Genomic DNA, 21,315 nt, shown 5'->3' on the forward strand with positions numbered 1-21,315 from the left:
ATTCAGGGTTGTATCCTTGGCAGGTATTTTTTCAAAAATAAACAAACTGAACCTGTCACCTTAAGAAAAACAACCAACAAACAGTATTTTTGCCAAACGTGAATTTTGAAATTTGAATACAACACGAGGAAGTTTGACCACGTTCTAAAAGTTTTACTTTTCTGAGATCACAGTAGTGTAATTTTAGAGTGTGAATTTTTGATACTGAATAATGTGTCAACATTTGGAAGATATAAGTCAATGATCCAACAATTTCTAAATGACCAATGCCTGTAACAAAGTTATGTATGGATAAAGAACCTCTTCAAAGTAGAGAGTATGAGAAGTCCATTTATACACTTTGAGTCTATTACAACTAAGAAACTATCAACTGGTGAATATTCATGTGGTATCAGAAACTTCAAAAATCCGAAAGGCTATTAAAATACTCCTCTTTCCCAATTATGCATCTGTATGAGGCCAGATTTTCTTTATATACTTCAACCAAAATAATATAACAGCCATTTTTAAAAGAAGTTCACTTCATCATATTATTAACAGTTACCTATATATCTTACTAAGGTATACAAGAAATTGTCTACAGACTTTCTATGGAAGAAAAGCTGCATTATACCAAACTTCACTAATTGTACACTGCTTCCAATGACAGGAAGTTATATAACTAAATAGCCTATAATTACAAATCTTAATCCCATGACTGTGATATTCTTTTCTTTATAAGGATACAGGTAAACCACAGAACCTCAAACTTAAAAAGATGGTAGAAATGATGCAATTTAACTGTCAACTCAAAACAGAAAACAACTTCCTAAAATAAAAGAAAGGATGGAAACTGTTCCACTCAAGCACTCATCCAATGAATTATCAGGCGTTCAGCCCATGGGGAGACAGGTACCATGGAGGGCAAAGGCGGGCCAGAAATGACACATGGGTCAAAGAGCTCAAAGTCTAGAAAGGAAGACAAAAATATGATGCAAATAAAACCATGTTGAAGACAGCAGCAGTCCGGCTGTTTCCAAAGGAGGTGGCCAAATGGTGGATATTTGTTTTAGGGGTAAGGATAAGGTCAGGAGAGGGAGTATTCTGGAAAGCCATCTGGGAAAACCAGATGAAGAGGCTGGTTCTGAAAAATGAATGAGGGCTAAGGGAAACTGGTGCGGGGCAGTGGAACAAGACAAAGACAGTACAGCTAGCTGACTGCTCTCAACTGCTTCCATGAACAGAGAGGGGCCAAGACTGGCAGAGCACACAGAGCAAGGAAGAAGGGTTAAAGTCCACCGAGAGCCGCGCAGGCCAGGCCACAAAGGGTCTCATGCACTACGCGAGAAGGCTGAACTGAAGGGTTAAAGGAGGGGAGACATTTCAGAAAGAGCCCTCAGGAGGCTACTACTACGGTCCATAAGGTCATGAGAATTTTTGTCAAGTAGGAATGGAAGTTGGGATCAATTCCTAAACCTCTCAGGAAGCAGTAGAGGTTCATGCTATTTCGTGAAAGTTGATGCTTCTCGGGGCGGGAGACAAACTGGGATGAAAGTCACATTTTAGACTGTGATGACTGGGTAGAAGATACTTGTCAGGGATACAGGAAACACAAAATCAGGAGAGGTATCTCCCATGGCAGACTACCAGTGGAAACACTGATTTTAGAAATCAGATAAACCACATCAACAACAAAAACCCCAAAAGTTAAAATAAAATTGGAAACTTCAAGTGAAAAACTTGAGAAAAAAGTTAGATATGTGTTAGATGGCAGAACAGGAGAAAATACGTGGAATTTAAATAGCACCAGCAAGCGCTACTTGAGTTGGACTATATTTTAAAAACCTTAAATAAACACAAACTGAATTTACTGCTTTTTAGAAATCAGCTCATAATTTGTCTTACATGTGCTCCTAATCCAAAGATTAAAAATATAAAATAAAGCCAAATACATACCTTTTCTGCTTTTTTGTCGGAAATGTCTTGCTTCTCCAGCACAGCCATGCTCTCCTTCAGGTTCTTCACGATGTCTGCAGGGGACTTGTGAGACTTCCCAAATGGGAACGGCATGGCGGCAGCGACAGGCGCCTCACTGCGCTCCGCCTGCTCTACCTGCGGACACAGCGCAAGGAACCAGTCAGGAAAAGGAGGCGGACAGAAGACCTACTTTCTAAATCCTAATCTGAGAAGAAAACCAGGCTTGAGCAAATTATTTCACATCAGTTTCAAAACCAGTCCTAGGGAATCCACAAATATATAAGAAATGACTGTAGAATTACAGAACACTTTGTACTTTTCAAAACACCTTTTTAATCCCCTGCGCTTGTAACCCCCATCTGGAGAGGAACGTGACGGTGCTGATGCTGGTGGCCTGCTAGTGCTGCCAGGGCCCCTCCTAAGCAACGGAATCTGTAATCTATGGGATCTTTTCAAACAATTCTCCAAGGACATTATATTACTTCCATTTACAGATAAAGCTGAATGACTTAAAGAAACTGGCTCAAGGTACTAAAGGGTAAAACCAGCTCAGGCTCAGGTTGATCCAAAGTGTCCGTAATCACCAGACTATACCTCCAGTTAATAGACACCTCTATCAGTTGAGGAAACTGAGGTAAAAAGTTAGTAAGGGGCTTAGCCAAAAAACACTGGCAATAGGCCCACTCTCTAGGTCTCACCAGATGCACTTTTTCAAGGTTTATGCTGCTTGCTGCTAAGCGTCCCGCAGGCACACCCATCCTCCTCCTCAGTCAGGCCCGAGGGCTCAGGGCTGGAGGGAACCTTGGAGAGAGCCTTGGGCACATCTCCCCAGTCAGATCTGCAAATTCTTTAAGTGATGGTTTCATGGTGTACTTTTTTCTGCCTGGATATGGCTATTCTCTATGAAGGAACTCACTCGATAAGTTCTGGGGACAATGAACTTCTGAAAGTTTTTAATTTTTTGTGGGAAGCAGAAGACAACGTTTCAATTACATGAGGCAAAAGGGGGGTATCAACTATTCAAAGAAGTCACCATGCATAAACACAGTTAACAAGATAAACGATGAAAGGAATGGGAACACGTCAGAAGCTACAATTTCTCTCACTAAATAAACTAAAAGAAGTTACACCCACCCTCGCTAAACAACCTCATATAAGATACCAAAAGATTAACACTTTTGAGAAGAACCTTAAAGATCACTTAGTTCAGTGACTTTCAACCTGGGAGTTCCAAACTCCTATAGTTAACTGCCTCTGGCACCCACTGCCCGGGTAGAGGTAGGTCTCAGACACCCCAACCCTACTCTATTTTTTTCGATCAACATAAAATCTCTCTGCCGCACAGCATCATAACACTTCCTTTGACCTTCACCTAAGATTTCACTGGAAGAAAGTGTTGGAATGTTTCTTCTCTAAAGTTTGAGATACAGAGAGCTGCATGTCTGTTTACAAACAAACATTTAGGGGAAAAGAACATGCAAATGAATTCTAACAGATCATGAACAGGTATGTTATTTCTTGACGTGGTTTAACAGATCATGAACAGGTATGTTATTTCTTGACGTGGTTTGATATGATCTGTTTTGATCAATCTCTATGCCCGAATCAGTCACCTACACACAGTTCGCCTCTGTCAGCTTGTAAATCTTCTTTTGATCATAGTAAAACCATATCTTCATTAATCAAAGGGAAATGCGCTCAAACACAGGTTCTCAAAATTCAAAGATGCATAAACTTACTTCTAAATATCTTTTCTACAACAAGAAGTTTGGATCAACTACAGGTGAGTTACTCCCAGATGGCTGTTACATTTTCTTTGATTACCTGGCAAGATGGGACCCAAATTCTGGATCACTCTTTTCCATTACTTTTTTCTTTTATTTATTTTGAAGAAGGGTAGAGGGCAATGCAGACTGCTCCTCTGTAAACAGTAAATTCACACTCACAATATATCCTATGAATATATAATCTTCCTATTTGTATTCCACAAATAATAGCAGCGATAAAACAAGTCTATGCTGGGTAAAGGCTGGGAATGTTTAATGGCTATTTTGCAGGAAATATTAGGGTGCTATGCAACAGAGATTATTTTCAGCTCCTGCTCAGTGGTGAAAGAAGTGACTTTCCAGCTACTACACATGAAATACTGGTCACAGAAGAAAACACACAGCTGCCGAAGAGAATACATATACAAACTGCTTTTGTGAGGGAAAGGGGAAGCATGCCACAATCATTTCTCTTAATTAATACACCAGGCAGACAAGATTCTGCTGAACGTATGAACTAATAAACCATACTTAGAGGAATACAGTCAGTAACAAGCGGCGGACACTCCTCAGCAGGCTTTAACCCAGTCCCAGCTCTTCAGGACATGCTTGTGTTTTCTCTCTGCCCTCCCTCCCCATCTCTCATACACACACTTTAAATATTCTTTTGATGTATTGTTTTAAAAATACAGTTAAGTATAATTATTAAGTAAAAGAATAAATAAGAACTATTTAAATAACATTACAAAATGTATAAATAAAAACTTTATCACATAGTTCTTATTTTAAAGCCTAAGTGCAATAATAAAAATCCTTTTATTTCTTTCATTTACACCTTCGAATTCACCAATTCTCATTTAATATAACCAAGATTTGGGGGATCAAAGACAAGGAAATAGTATCCCTTAAAACTTCTTCATTAGAATTTATTTCTTATGGCTAAATTTGCTTTGTACTAAGCTTAATTATCCTTATACTACTGCATGTCACTTGTGATCCAACTTTCTAAATAATTAACTGAAAATGTAGAGAAGTTTAAAATTCGTGAATGGCTTCTAAGTCATGACTGAGCAGGCAGACAATACATGTGCCTAGAACATTGCTAAAAGGCTAAGAGAAATACATATTTATTGTGTTACTGACTTTACGATTAGTAAAAAAAATAAAAGCAGCTACTGAGGCAGTGTTATAAGTAACATGGTGAAATCATGGATGTGTCATGTAAGTATTAGCATGTTCATTAAAGTTGTGGAGAAAGATTCCAAAACAATTGATCAAAAGAGGCTGTACCTCTAGAGAGCAGGAAAAGTGTGGAGGATTGTTATTTTTTTTTACAAACCCTTTCTATAACTTTTTGTTTCCTTCAATTTGACACATGTAATTCTGGTTAACATAAAACTAAATTTAAAGAAATCAATGGATATATAAAATTATCCTTAATACATAAAAAGCACTATTAATAAAACATTTCCATGGAAGGCTGAATGACAGAAAAGTAAGGCTGCCAATTTACTAACCTTACTAATCCATCAAGTCAGACAGAACCAACAGAACCAGCAGACTTTGACCATGATCTGTAGGTAAGAAAACTAATGTTTCTAAAATATGTAATAGTACACACACATGCGTGCACACACACACAGCTAAAAGAAATACAGACGACTAAACTAGATTTCATGAATCACTTTAATTCATTTTAGCAATAAAGAACTATCTGAAATCCACCTGAAGATTTGGAACCAAATAGAAACTGAGTTTGAGTTGGTCATGAGGCTTCAGTTTGCTTGTGCCTCTGTGGTGTATGTGTATGTGCTGTTCGCTCAGTCATGTCTGACTCCGCAACGCCGTGGACTTTAGCCCTCCAGGCTCCTCTGTCCATGGGATTCTCAAAGCAGGAATACTGAAACGGGTTGCCAGTTCCTTCTCCAGGGGATCTTTCCAACCCAGGGATCGAACCCAAGTCCCCCACACTGCAGGCAGATTCTTTACCATCTAAGCCACTAGGGAAGCCCAGTCCTTACAAGCAACAAAGGTTAATCCCTTCACAGAACAACTCATGACCTTCCAACAATGCCCAAATGATAGCAAATGCAGCACTGAGAATCAACTCTCCAGCCCACTCTGCTTCCTTCCAGGAATGGAGACGGTGCTTTCAAAGGGGCCTGGTCCACCATCAAGCCGAACTATTCACAGGCTTCTGTGTCCGTGAAGGATGTGAAACACCCAGGCACATGTCTCCAAGAGTACGGAGATGCCCAAGCTGGAACTATTGCAGTAACAATGGTTAAAGGGCTTTCCTTGTGGCTCAGCTGGTAAAGAATCTGCCTGCAATGCAGGAGACGCGGATTCCATCCCTGGGTTGGGAAGATCCCCTGGAGAAGGGGAGAGCTACCCACTCCTGTATTCTGGCCTGGAGAATTCCTGGAGTGTATAGTCCACGGGGTCACAGAGTCAGACATGACTGAGCGACTTTTACTTCACTTCACTTCACTTCTAGATGGTTGTAAGACATCCCTCACCTGCCTTGCTCTCACTTCCCCCTTTCTTCCTTTACCATAAGGATTTGAGAGAATTCTAGGGAACAATAACAGCAAGAGTTCCCTGAGTAAGGCTCTTCAATAACTTTTCATTGCCTTTTTGGTAAAACTCAAACTGTCTACCATGGCTTTACCCATCTCCAGTTCACACAGTCCTCCAGCCTCTAATTACGGGGGTCCAGCCACATTGAGGTCCTTCCTTTTGGTTCCCTAAATATGCCAACTACCTCTAAGCCAGAGTACCACACTTGAAAATATGGTAAGAAACTTTAAAATCTAGATGGATTTATGTGTTTTCACTGTTTCTCAACTATTGCATATGTTCAAAGTTTTTCTTAAACTACATTTTGCCTAAGCTATGTTTTAGACATAACCGGAGTTCATGAAGGAAATGGACAAAAATATATACTGTAGTTGAAAAAATTCATTTAGTTTTTAAATACTCTCTTCCCTGTCTCTTCAAAAAAAAAAAAAACTGGTTCATAATAAATCTCAATAGGATTCCTTGGGCTGAGTCAAAATTACTAATGACACTGGGAGAAAGCCAGCCACTGTCAGCATTACAGAGGGCTGTGGAGACCCATCCCTGGGTCTCTCAAACTGAGGGTAAGCTTGTTCCTGATGGTTAATTAGTAGGACATGCCCAAATCCCAAAGACGACTCAGAGGGGAAATTTAACATGAAAACTGGGAGGACAGGGGTGGGGAATAATTTAGCATGCCTTTATACTAAAATTAATATTTATAAAATAACATGCTAAATCTGCAAGAAAGGAATTTGCACAAACATTTAGCACTTCACACCTCTTAGCTTTCATACATTTGTTTTCCTGTCTTTCCAAATGTCCTTTCTTTCCGCCTTTAATTCAATGACTCATATTTATTCCAATGTTGACGTCCTTCAAGGTTCTATCTTGGCTGTCTTCTTATCCTATATTCTCTGAGTGATCTCATCTACCCACCGACTTCAACAACCAGAAATCTATCTCCAGCTCCAACCAATCAGCCTACATTTCTAACTTCTGCTCGCTACAGACACCCTCCAGGCAACTCAAATCTCACCCCCAAGTTCCTCTTATTCTTCTAAATTCCCCTTCACAGTGAATGGATCCACTGTTCACTCAATCACAAAACTTTGGTTGTCAGACCAGATTCTTTCCATTTGTTAACTCTTTCATATAATCAGGAAGTTATTGAAGTTCACAACTTTAGTAAATTCAATTTTCTAAATCTCTCTACCCCTACAGACACCAAGTGGAGACTCTCACTATTCTCCATGAAGGGTTGTAGTTGTCAAAGGGGCCAATATCACTCCTAGGACACGTCCTGGAAAATTTGGTTGTCAGGATGACTGGGACACTTACTGACCCACTGAAATCAATTTAAAAAGGAGGAGGAGATTGCTTTTTGTGCCGCTGTTCACAAAAGCATAGCCCTCAGCCAGCTTCTATATCCGTGAGGTAGGGAGAAGAGGGCTAGACTGGGAGTCAGAATAAATTAAGTCTGCACCTATGTCTACCACTGAGAGTTAAAATGTCTAGCTTTAAAAAAACTATGCTGTTAAAAGTGCTGCACTCAATATGCCAGCAAATTTGGAAAATTCAGCAGCAGCCACAGGACTGGAAAAGGTCAGTTTTCATTCCAATCCCAAAGAAAGGCAATGCCAAAGAATGTTCAAACTACTTCACAATTGCACTCATTTTACATGCTAGCAAAGCAATGCTCAAAATTCTCCAAGCTAGGCTTCAACAGCATGTGAACCAAGAACTCCCAGATGTTTAAGGTGGATTTAGAAAAGGCACAGGGATCAAACTGCCAACATCCATTGGATCATAGAAAAGACAAGAAAATTCTAGAAAAACACGTACTTCTGCTTCATTGACTACGCTAAAGCCTCTGACTATATGGATCACAACAAACTGTGGAAAATTCTCAAAGACATGGGAATACCAGACCACCTTACCTGCCTCCTGAGAAACCTCTATGCAGGTCAAGAATCAACAGTTAGAACCAGATGTGGAACAATGGACTGGTTGAAAACTGGGACAGGAGTATGCCAAGGCTGTATACTGACACCCTGCTTATTTAACATATGCAGAGTACATTATGAGAAATGCTGGGCTGGATGAATCACAAGCTGGAATCAAGACTGCCAGGAGAAATATCAATGACCTCAGATACGCAGATGACACCAACCTAATGGCAGAAAGCAAAGAGGCACTAAAGAGCCTCTTGATGAAGGTGAAAGAGGAGAGTGAAAAGGCTGGCTTAAAACTCAATATTCAAAAAACTAAGATCATGGCATCCAGTCCCACCACTTTATGACAAATAGATGGGGAAACAATGGCAACAGTGACAGACTTTATTTTCTTGGGCTCCAAAATCACTGTGGGTTGTGTGACTCCTGCCACGAGATTCAAAGATGCTTGCTCCTTGGAAGAGAAACTATGACAAACCTAGACAGCATACTAGAAAGCAAAGTCATCACTTTGCTGACAAAGGTCTGTATAGTCAAAGCTATGGTTTTTTCAGTAGTCATGTATGCGTGTGAGAGGTGGACCATAAAGAAGGGTGAGTGCTGAAGAACTGATGCTTTCGCACAGTGGTGCCAGAGAAGACTCTTGGAAGTCCCGTGGACTGCAAGATCAAACCAGTCAATCCTAAAGGAAACCAACCCTGAATATTCATTAGAAGGACTGATACTGAAGCTGAAGCTCTAATACTCTGGCCACCTGATGTGAAGAACTGACTCACTGGAAAAGACCCTGATGCTGGGAACTATTGAAGGCAGGAGGAGAAGGGGGTGACAGAGGACTAGATGGTTGGATAGCGTCACTGACTTAATGGACATGAGTTTGAGCAAACTCTGGAAGATGGTGAAGGACAGGGAAGCCTGGCATGCTTCAGTCCATAGGTTGCAAAGAGCAGGACATGACTGAGCAACTAAGCAACAAGTTCTTAGAAGAGCATCCGCACGCAGTAAAATCTGAATAAATAGTAGAAAAAGATAGTTCTGTGGGGTTTTTTCCTTCTAACATCTGATTCATGGCTACAATTTCCAGAGCCAAAATGGGTTTAAAAAAAAGGTATCCACACAGACTATACAGCAATGCAAAATGAGTGATTTTCTCCTTTTAAAAACTGCATCTAAAAGTTCTGATTTTGTTTTTGGAAGGATAGGCTATATGCTCTCCTCAGCTGCAAATAAGATGCAATGATTCAGCAGCTTCATGAAAATAAACCATGAGTAGTTTAAAGAAGCAGTAGCTTAAAGAAGGTTAAATTAACCTCTGGTTAATTAAAAAAGCTGCCATACACATAGCTCATCATCAGATATGTAAAACCAAAATTAATCGTTCTAGAGCACACAAGAAGACTAGTGAAGTGTTCTTTGCAATTAATATATTGCATTGGCCAATACGGTTGTTAGGGTTTTTTAATAACAGCGGCAGGGAAACCCAAATGAACTTTTTAGCCAAACTAATATCTTGATCAGACTTTCAGGGGCCAATGATGTGCAATACTGGATACTATGCAGGAATCAAACTGACATTTTTTACAGCTTAGCGAGTAAACCAGGTGGTTATCATGGTGATAACAGTAGCAGTATTTAAAATAATGTAGGATCTCTCCTATAGTACAACACTTCACAATGCACAAAGCCCTGTCACTTCTCTGTTTAATCCTTCCCATTTCCCTGAGGATAAAATCCACACTCCTGACTGCAGCCTGAAAGGTTCCTTGTGATTTACTCTTCTCTGTCCTCAATCTCTTACACTCTAGGCTTCAGCCACAATGTCTGGATTGACACTCCTGGCAATATGGAAGAACATTTTCCATATTGTTCATGGAGAGCTCTTAGTGCAGATCACCATGGTTCTCTTCCTCATTTTACACACAGGGCCTTCCTGACCAAGGCTTCCAGCAGAGGTCCTCTCCCCTAATCTCATCTCCCTACCCCGCTTCATTGCCCTTCCAGTACTTGTCACCAGTATCTGAGATATATTAACAGAGACGGGAGCAGCAGGAGCAGATAGAATAAGTCCCACAAAAAGCACTCTGCTGATTCCACTCATTCACCGCTTTACACCTGAACCCTGGAACATACCTGTAGAAAACATGTAGAAGGACCAAACTATTTCTTTTGATTCTCAAGAAAAGAACAGAAACACTTGTTGATTCTTCACTCCTAAGAGAAGTTCTTTCTCTTCTGTTCTAAATAAGATGAGTAAACTAAGGCACAAAAATATTGAATAATCTGTTCAAACACCATGAAGCTATTAATACTTAGTAAAGTGCAAGAGGTAAGACTTCTAAGGACTCCAGCTTTGAATGCACCATGTACTAGTTTATCTAGTGTCTTTCGTATGATAATGAGTATGTCCATTGTGTAGCAGTAGACTTAAAAATGCTTCTCTGGTAAACCTGTTTCTCTAAGATTTATGTCCCAAGATGGCAGATGAATCATTACTTAAGACAGCTGAAAAAGAGAAAAAGTCCCAGGAAACTGAACACTGTCAAGTCATTTAAAAACCAATGCTCTGGGGCTTGTGGGCTCAGTGGTAAAGAATCCAACTGCCGATATAGGAGACACAGGTTAGATCTTTGATCCGGGAGGATCCCACATGCTGCAGAGCAACTGAGCCTATGCACCACGACTACTGAGCCTGTGCTCAGAGCCCCAAAGCTGCGCAGCTGCGCCCACGTGCCACAACTACTGAAGCCCGTGCTCTGCAGGAGGAGAAACCACCATAATGAGAAGTCCACGCACCACAACTAGAGAGGGGCCCCGCTGCTCGCCACAACTAGAGAAAAGCAATAAAGGCCCAGCACAGCCAGAAATAAATACAGTTTTTAAAAAAAATCAATATTCTGAAGATTTCTACTGCCCTGAAAAAAATGCCCACAATCCCTTTTAACTGAAAACACTTTAGATAGAATGTTGCATACACATATTTATATGCCCTATATGTACATATATATGTTTATGTATATAAAAGAAACCTGTGTGTCCCATATTTGCAAACACGTATGTTGACTAAGAGAAAAAAATCAAAGGTTAACAATGGGCACTGAGAATGTGTATTGTATATTAAGTTTTTCTTAAGGACAAATATTTATAATGTACATGCGATACTTTTTCCTGATTATAGAAGTGTTATTTAAAAAGTCAGTATGAGATCATTCCCAGGTAAAGGAACCAGGGCCCCGTGAAGGAGCTGGAAAATATATAAGACGAGAATGGGACATGTTACCTCAGAAAGCAAAGATGGATGATGTCGTGCCAAAAAAGACACAGGAGCCAAAGTGAAAGGCTCTCACAGGCACGTGTGTGCATGTGTGTGTGTGCGTGTGTGTACACTCAGTTGTGTCTGACTCTAACTGCATGAACTGTAGCTGCTAGGTTCCTCTGTCCACGGGATTTTCCAAACAAGAACAGTGGAGTGGGTTGCCGTTTCCTATTCCAGGGGATCTTCCAAACCTAGAGACTGGACCTGCATCTCCTGCATCGCCTGCGCTGGCGGGCAGACTCTTTACCACTGCGCCAGCTGAGAAGCCCTCCTACAAGCCTAAGGTAATACAATTCGGGCGTAAAAAAGAAAAACCACTGCAAGGAACTGGCAAGAAAATTAAAATTTGCATATATAATATATAAATTATGTATTGGACAGCAGTATAAGTAAACTATACTATAGTTAATATAAAAGATTAAAACTCATGAAGATTATAATATCAAAAAAGAAAATCCATTGGTCACATTAAAGTCTGTGAGAACAACAGCTCAATACCCGCAAAATTGGTAAATAAAAGAAAGAGAATGACACTTTTATCCTGTCTTTTCTGTATAGCCTGCATTTGAGGGTAACCAAATAGTCGAAAGGGAAAGAATCTTCTTAACAGAAGATTCACATAGTTAATAAATGTAGAAAGAAAAACAGAAAATTAACATTGTGCAATTTTGATGAAATATGGGATATGGGCAACAATTATCAATGCCCATTATAATTATAGGTAAAAGGATGATGGAGAACTTCATAGCAGATATACTGGAGCTGATAGCTTGGAACACTGATCTATCAGTGTTTTTAAAAAAAGAAAATCAGACATCAATGTGACTAGGAAAATCAAACATCAATGTGACTCATGGCAGGATATACAGGAAGCACAAAGCTCTATCTATAAAAATATTTACCTCCTTTCCCTCATTTAAAAAATCAACTGAATCAAATGAAGTTCCTAGAACTATCAGTCTACAGGAAACACAGGGGATGAAGGAACAAGTCAAACAACATACTAAGGAAGCACCAATTCAACCCCAGAACACGGGCCAAACTTGGGTTTCTGCAACAGATCAAAAAGCATTAGCAGATGGGGGACAGGAAAGGCAGTGGCAAACGTTTAATCAAAGAAACTCACTAGATACAGTCAAACGCATGGATCTTTTCTGGCGCCTGATTCAAATAAACCAACTATACAAAAGATATATGGGCAAATCAGAAAAATTATATACTAGGTAGGATAATTAACAAATTACTAATGTTGTTATGTATATAGTATGTAAAAATATCCTTAGCAATTATACATATGTACTGAAATATGGGTGATTTGGGATTTGATTTAAAATACTATAGTACACTTAAGAGTAAGGTGGAGGGAATAGATGAAACAAGGCTAAAATATTAATAACTGCTGTTGGGGTACAACTTCACTATACTACAGTATCTGTATATACTTGAACATTTTCATAATTTTTAAAAATTAGAAATTGGAAAGATTTTTTACTCTGAAGAATTGTTATGTTTCCTATAATTGATATGTCTATTGTGCTTTGCTTTTTACCATTTGCCTAAATGGTAAAAGTTAAATTTAAATTTAACTTAGTTAAAGTTAACAAAGTTACTTGAACATTTTTGTAATTTTTAAAAATTAGAAATTGGGAAAATTTTTTATTCTGAAGAATTGCTATGTTTCCTGTAATTGATATGTCTATTGTGCTTTGCTTTTTTCCCATTTGCCTAAATTGCCAAAGTTAAATTTATGTGCAAATGCAAAATGATCACCTTAAACCTTGTTTCTGCCATAAAAACAACCCCTTCTCCTCTCTGGACTCACAGCTCTTACTTAACAGTTCCAACGTATGCATGTTGTCATTCTGCCCACTACAATTCAATAAATAAACATACCTGCTGATGGCACAGAAAAAGAAAAAAAATGTCTACCGAAGAAATAGGTGCTCAGGCAACGCCTTCAACAGTTGACTTACAGTGCCCCTCCCTGAAATTCACGACAACTGCAGCAATGCCACCATGAATAGCTCTTTGCGAATGCCCCATCTTCTCCATTTGTCCCAAATCCTGCCCATCTCTAACTCCACTTTTAAGCAACAGCTCCTCCACGAAGACCCCCACAGTAAAAGTAATCTTCCTCCTCACACTCCTGAGGTTTCAAAATGTTGATTATAGAGTGCTCTTAAAATTAACATATGTATAACCCTCAACAAGTCAGGAAGTCCCAAATCCCGATGTGGCGGAACTGAATACTAGCCAGCTTGCTGCACGCTCATGACATCTGGCATGCTGCTTCGTATAAGACTCCAGATACATGTTTTGACCGAAACCAAAAAACAGTTCTGAAAGTAAAAGAAGGCCACAGAAAGGACTGATATATAAGCAAGCAGGAGTTAACTAGGAAGTTTTAATCTGAAACCCAGGCAGAACAGGGCCAGGTGTCACCACCTGACTGGTTGTGGAGGTTCTTGGAGGGTGAGCACGGAATCCAGGAAAGGACCTATAATCTAGATGTTGCTATGGACCCACACCTGCTCGCTTAACTTTTCTAATAAGTATGTGCTGCCCCCTGTATGTTGTTTGTTCCATGAAGAGCAACATGCACAATTCTGATTAAAGTGTAATGTACACATGTCATTAACCAAGACGGAATACTGAAAAGGTGGATCTGGGTTCCCAAGACTGAGGCATGATTTGTAGAACCATCCTGTTTGGGATCTTCACAACACTTTTGTATTGATTTTTTAAAAATTAATGTTAGATTAGAATGAACTTAACCAACTGACCACTTGACATTATAATGTGATGTGTATTCTCTAAATTCACGGTCTATGAAAAACTATCTGTGAAACTACCCCTTCCCACTTTTCCCAATTCCTATGGTAAGGTAAACACATCCTGTACATCGTTGTGGCTGTTCAGTCACCAAAGTGCCGAACTCTTTGCGACCCCGTGGACTGCAGCATGTCAAGATTTCCCTGCCCTTCAGGATCTCCTGGAGTTTGCTCAAATTGATGTCCATTGAATCAGTGATGCTTGCGACCCAACCATCTCATTGTCTGCTGTGCTTTTCTCCCTTTGCCTTCAATCTTTCCCAGTATGAGGGTCTTTTTCAACGAGTATATCTTTCAGTTCAGTTCAGTCGCTCAGTCATGTCTGATGCTTTGTGACCCCATGAACTGTAGCACGCCAGGCCTCCCTGTCTATCACCAACTCCTGGAGTTCACCCAAACTCATGTGCATCGGGTCGGTGATGCCATCCAGCCTTCTCATCTACTGTTGTCCCCTTCTCCTCCTACCCCAATCCCTCCCAGCGTCAGGGTCTTTTCCAATGAATCAACTCTTCGCATGAGGTGGCCTAAGTATTGGAGTTTCAGCCTCAGTATCAGTCCTTCCATTGAACACCCAAGACTGGTCTCCTTTAGGATGGACTGGTTGGATCTCCTTGCAGTTCAAGGGACTCGCAAGAGTCTTCTCCAGCACCACAGTTCAAAAGCATCAATTCTTCGGTGCTCAGCTTTCTTCACAGTCTAACTCTTACATCCATACATGACTACTGGAAAAACCATAGCCTTGACTAGACAGACCTTTGTTGGCAAAGTAATATCTCAGCTTTTTAATATGCTATCTAGGTTGGTCATAAATTTCCTTCCAAGGAGTAAGTGTATTTTAATTTCATGGCTGCAGTCACCAACTGCAGTGATTTTGGAGCCCCCCAAAATAAAGTCTGACACTGTTTCCACATCTATTTCCCATGAAGTGATGGGACCAACTTAGTTTTGCAAATGTTGAGCTTTAGGCCAACTTTTTCGCTTTCCTCTTTCACTTTCATCAAGAGGCTTTTGAGTTACTCTTTACTTTCTGCCATAAAGGTGGTGTCATCTGCATATCTGAGGTTACTGATATTTCTCCCGGCAAACTTGATTCCAGCTTGTGCTTCTTCCAGCTCAGCATTTCTCATGATGTACTCTCCATATAAGTTACATAAGCAGGGTGACAATATACAGCCTTGACGTACTCCTTTTCCTATTTGGAACCAGTCTGTTGTTCCATGTCCAGGTCTAACTGTTGCTTCCTGACCTGCATATAGGTTTAAGAGGCAGGTCAGGTGGTCTGGTATTCCCATCTCTCTCAGAATTTTCCACAGTTTATTGTGATCCACACAGTCAAAGGCTTTGGCATAGTGAATAAAGCAGAAATAGATGTTTTTCTGGAACTCTCTTGCTTTTCTGGTGATCCAGCGGATGTTGGCAATTTGATCTCTGGTTCCTCTGCCTTTTCTAAAACCAGCTTGAACGTCAGGGAGTTCATGGTGCACGTATTGCTGAAGCCTGGCTTGGAGAATTTTGAGCATTACTTTACTAGCATGTGAGATGAGTGCAACTGTGCGGTGGTTTGAGCATTCTTTGGCATTGCCTTTCTTTGGAATTGGAATGAACACTGACCTTTTCCAGTCCTGTGGCCACTGCTGAGTTTTCCAAATTTGCGGGCATATTGAGTGCAGCACTTTCACAGCATCATCTTCCAGGATTTGAAACAGCTCAATTGGAATTCCATCACTTCCACTAGCTTCGTTCATAGTGATGCTTTCTAAGGCCCACTTGACTTCACATTCCAGGATGTCTGGCTCTAGGTGAGTGATCACACCATCGTGATTATCTGGGTCGTGAAGATCTTTTTTGTACAGTTCTTCTGTGTATTCTTGCCACCTCTTCTTAATATCTTCTGCTTCTGTTAGGTCCATACCATTTCTGTCCTTTATCTAGCCCGTCTTTGCATGAAATGTTCCCTTGGTATCTCTAATTTTCTTGAAGAGATCTCTAGTCTTTCCCTTTCTGTTGTTTTCCTCGATTTCTTTGCATTGATCGCTGAGGAAGGCTTTCTTATCTCTCCTTGCTATTCTTTGGAACTCTGCATTCAGATGCTTATATCTTTCCTTTTCTCCTTTGCTTTTCGCTTCTCTTTTCTCAGCTATTTGTAAGGCCTCCTCAGACAGCCATTTTTCTTTTTTGCATTTCTTTTCCATGGGGATGGTCTTGATCCCTTCTCCTGTACAATGTCATAAATCTCTGTCCATAGCTCATCAGGCACTCTATCAGATCTAGTCCCTTAAATCTATTTCTCACTTCCACTGTATAATCATAAGGGATTTGATTTAGGGCATACCTGAATGGTCTAGCGGTTTTCCCTACTTTCTTCAATTTAAGTCTGAATTTGGCAATAAGGAGTTCATGATCTGAGCCACAGTCCGCTCCTGGTCTTGTTTTTGTTGACTGTATAGAGCTTCTCCATCTTTGGCTGCAAAGAATAGAATCAATCTGATTTCAGTGTTGACCATCTGGTGATGTCCATGTGTAGAGTCTTCTCCTGTGTTGCTGGAAGAGGGTGTTTGCTGTGACCAGTGCGTTCTCATGGCAAAACTCTATTAGCCTTTGCCCTGCTTCATTCCAAGGCCAAATTTGCCTGTTACTCCAGGTGTTTCTTGACTTCCTACTTTTGCATTCCAGTCCCCTATAATGAAAAGTACATCTTTTTTGGGTGTTAGTTCTAAAAAGTCTTGGAGGTCTTCACAGAACCATTCAACTTCAGCTTCTTCAGTGTTACTGGTTGGGGCATAGGCTTGGATCACTGTGATACTGAATGGTTTGCCTTGGAAATGAACAGAGATCACTCTGTCGTTTTTGAGACTGCATCCAAGTACTGCATTTTGGACTCTTTCGTTGACCATGATGGCTACTCCATTTCTTCTAAGGGATTCCTGCCCACAGTAGTAGATATAATGGTCATCTGAGTTAAATTCACACATTCCAGTCCATTTTAGTTTGCTGATTTCTACAATGTTGATGTTTACTCTTGCCATCTCCCGTTTGACTACTTCCAATTTGCTTTGATTCATGGACCTCACATTCTAGGTTCCTACGCAATATTGCTCTCTATAGCATCGGACCTTGCTTCTATCACCAGTCACATCCACAGCTGGGTATTGTTTTTGCTTTGGCTCCATCCCTTCATTCTTTCTGGAGTTATTTCTCCACTGATCTCCTGTAGCATATTGGGCACCTACCGACCTGGGGAATTCCTCTTTCAGTATCCTATCATTTTGCCTTTTCATACTGTTCATGGGGTTCTCAAGGCAAGAATACTGAAGTGGCTTGCCATTCCCTTCTCCAGTGGACCACATTCTGTCAGACCTCTCCACCATGATCCTCCCGTCTTGGGTGGCCCCACATGGCATGGCTTGGTTTCACTGAGTTAGACAAGGCTGTGCTTAGGCTCATATAAAAGACCAGCCCTGAGATCCCATGGTGAGTATGTCCATCAGAATTCAAAGTCTCGTATCTTCAAATTCTCTTGTATTTATTTGTCCCATCATCTTATACACAGATCAACTATTACAAAAATGTACAACATAAAAGTATGACTTAATTATGAAAAAGTAACCAGAAATACTGATTTTTAAATTCTGATTAAATAAACAAAAAGCAATTTCTAAAACTTTTATGAGTTAAATATGGAAAAGATACCTTTGACTGTCCCTTCCTTCCCTCAAAAAAATCCACCAAAATATCAAAAAACAAAAATTGGCCCATACCTCTGTTCCATATGCTTAAGAAAGGATTTGTATTGCTCATCATTGACAATCCAACCTTCTTTTCTATTAAATATCAGGAATGCATTGCATAGGGAACTACTTTTTAGTTCTAATCAAGTCTAGTTCCAAATATGGGTATAGGTCTGAGTGACCATGAGCTTCTCCAGCTTGTGGAAGTACAGGAAGCATTTACCACAGGAACTGGGGACAGAATGAAGGGGTAGTTTCACGGATATAAAGTGTTCACAGACCTTGGATTTAGAGAATACACATCATGACATAATGCTGAAGTGATGAGTCAATTAAGTTCAGAGTAACTTAAACAAAACTCTGTTAGGCACACACTTAAATAATTTTTAAAAGAGAGATTGTTGGGGACTTTCAATCTCTTTCACATCTTCAGAATTTAGAGTTATAGGTTAGGGTAGACTATTCTTGGTAGAACATTCTCCATGACCCCAATTGCATATGTCATATGAACCATTAATTCAATTTTTGTGTGTGTGGGGGGGTAATCAAAAGTAGCAAATAATCATTAGAGGTAAATCAATCTTTAATAGTATTCCCACAAGTTAAAATTTCTAGAAAAAATTCCTGTTTCAAATTCACACTTTTTGTTATGAATGAATTACAGATCAAGAACTTAATGAAATAGACTTAGTAAATGTGCTGTTCAGAAATAATTTCACTTTTGTGTTCTAAGATAGGCTTTTTGTTAATCCTTGAAAGTTTCTTTTACTCACACTAAATGTGAGTGTCAAATTATGAATGTTTATGAAATATGCTCTAATGATAATGTTCATTATTTGAACAAGAAATCAAGAGACATCTTCTTATAGGAGAGACCTTTGCTTCAAACAAAGCAATTTTCAGAGAAAAGTAATTTTACAAGGATTTTTTAAAGCACCACCAAAAAAAAAAATCCATGTATTAATTTTACAAACAGGAACCTCATATTTAAACCTCAAACACTTTCAGAGAGAACCATATGACTAGTGTCAAGTTTTACTGTGGTAATCTCAGTGTACCATGCAGTCATTATGGATTTTCAAGACTAAAATTATGATAATTAAGTACAATAGACTACTTCAAGCTGCCTTAAATCCTCTCTGGAATAAGGTGGGGCATGGATGAACAGAATGATCTCAGTTCGTCTCCAAGGCAAACCATTCAATATCACAGTTATCCAAGTCTATGCCCCAACCAGTAATGCTGAAGAAGCTGAAGTTGAACGGTTTTATGAAGGCCTACAAGACCTTTTAGAACTAATACCCAAAAAAGATGTCCTTTTCATTATAGGGGACTGGAATGCAAAAGTAGGAAGTCAAGAAACACCTGGAGTAACAGGCAAATTTGGCCTTGGAATGTGGAATGAAGCAGGGCAAAGACTAATAGAGTTTTGCCAAGAAAATGCACTGGTCATAGCAAACACCCTCTTCCAACAACACAAGAGAAGACTACACATGGACATCACCAGATGGTCAACACCGAAATCAGACTGATTCTATTCTTTGCAGCCAAAGATGGAGAAGCTCTATACAGTCAACAAAAACAAGACCAGGAGCAGACTGTGGCTTAGATCATGAACTCCTTATTGCCAAATTCAGACTTAAATTGAAGAAAGTAGGGAAAACCGCTAGACCATTCAGGTATGCCCTAAATCAAATCCCTTATGATTATACAGTGGAAGTGAGAAATAGATTTAAGGGACTAGATCTGATAGAGTGCCTGATGAACTATGGAATGAGGTTCGTGACATTGTGCAGGAGACAGGGATCAAGACCATCCCCATGGAAAAGAAATGCAAAAAAGAAAAATGGCTGTCTGGGGAGCCCTTACAAATAGCTGTGAAGAGAAGAGAGGCGAAAAACAAAAGAGAAAAGGAAAGATATAGGCATCTAAATGCAGAGTTCCAGAGAATAGCAGGAAGAGATAAGAAAGCCTTCCTCAGCGATCAATGCAAAGAAATAGAGGAAAACAACAGAAAGGGAAAGACTAGAGATCTCTTCAAGAAAATTAGAGATATCAAGGGAACATTTCATGCAAAGACGGGCTCCATAAAGGGCAGAAATGGTATGGACCTAACAGAAGCAGAAGATATTAAGAAGAGGTGGCAAGAATACACAGAAGAACTGTACAAAAAAGATCTTCACGACCCAGATAGTCAGGATGATGTGATCACTATTCTTGAACCAGACATCCTGGAATATGAAGTCAAGTGGGCCTTAGAAAGCATCACTATGAACGAAGCTAGTGGAAGTGATGGAATTCCAATTGAGCTGTTTCAAATCCTGGAAGATGATGCTGTGAAAGTGCTGCACTCAATATGCCCGCAAATTTGGAAAACTCAGCAGTGGCCACAGGACTGGAAAAGGTCAGTGTTCATTCCAATTCCAAAGAAAGGCAATGCCAAAGAATGCTCAAACCACCGCACAGTTGCACTCATCTCACATGCTAGTAAAGTAATGCTCAAAATTCTCCAAGCCAGGCTTCAGCAATACGTGCATCATGGACTCCCTGACATTCAAGCTGGTTTTAGAAAAGGCAGAGGAACCAGAGATCAAATTGCCAACATCCGCTGGATCACCAGAAAAGCAAGAGAGTTCCAGAAAAACATCTATTTCTGCTTTATTCACTATGCCAAAGCCTTTGACTGTGTGGATCACAATAAACTGTGGAAAATTCTGAGAGAGATGGGAATACCAGACCACCTGACCTGCCTCTTGAGAAATCCGTATGCAGGTCAGGAAGCAACAGTTAGAACTGGACATGGAACAACAGACTGGTTCCAAATACGAAAAGGAGTACGTCAAGGCTGTACATTGTCACCCTGCTTATGTAACTTATATGCAGAGTACATCATGAGAAACGCTGGACTGGAAGAAACACAAGCTGGAATCAAGATTGCCGGGAGAAATATCAATAACCTCAGATATGCAGATAACACCACCCTTATGGCAGAAAGTGAAGAGGAGCTAAAAAGCCTCTTGATGAAAGTGAAAGAGGAGAGCGAAAAAGTTGGCCTAAAGCTCAACATTCAGAAAACGAAGATCATGTCATCCGGTCCCATCACTTCATGGGAAATAGATGGGGAAACAGTGGAAACGGTGTCAGACACTATTTTTGGGGGCTCCAGAATCACTGCAGATGGTGACTACAGCCATGTAATTAAAAGAC

The 21,315-nt window shown here is 40.0% G+C and overlaps 1 protein-coding gene across 1 annotated transcript in view; it reads right to left on the reverse strand.

Moving 5' to 3' along the window:
• Positions 1–21,315, reverse strand: part of CAB39 (calcium binding protein 39) — a 97,969-nt gene that overhangs the window by 50,374 nt on the left and 26,280 nt on the right. The window contains exon 2 of the mRNA XM_018058417.1: positions 1,936–2,091. Coding sequence (XP_017913906.1) covers positions 1,936–2,049 — 114 coding nt within the window. The 5' untranslated portion in view covers positions 2,050–2,091. The remainder of the gene's footprint in view (positions 1–1,935; positions 2,092–21,315) is intronic.

The sequence above is a fragment of the Capra hircus genome, chromosome 2 (assembly GCF_001704415.2).
Source record: "Capra hircus breed San Clemente chromosome 2, ASM170441v1, whole genome shotgun sequence".
Taxonomy (NCBI): Eukaryota; Metazoa; Chordata; class Mammalia; order Artiodactyla; family Bovidae; genus Capra; species Capra hircus.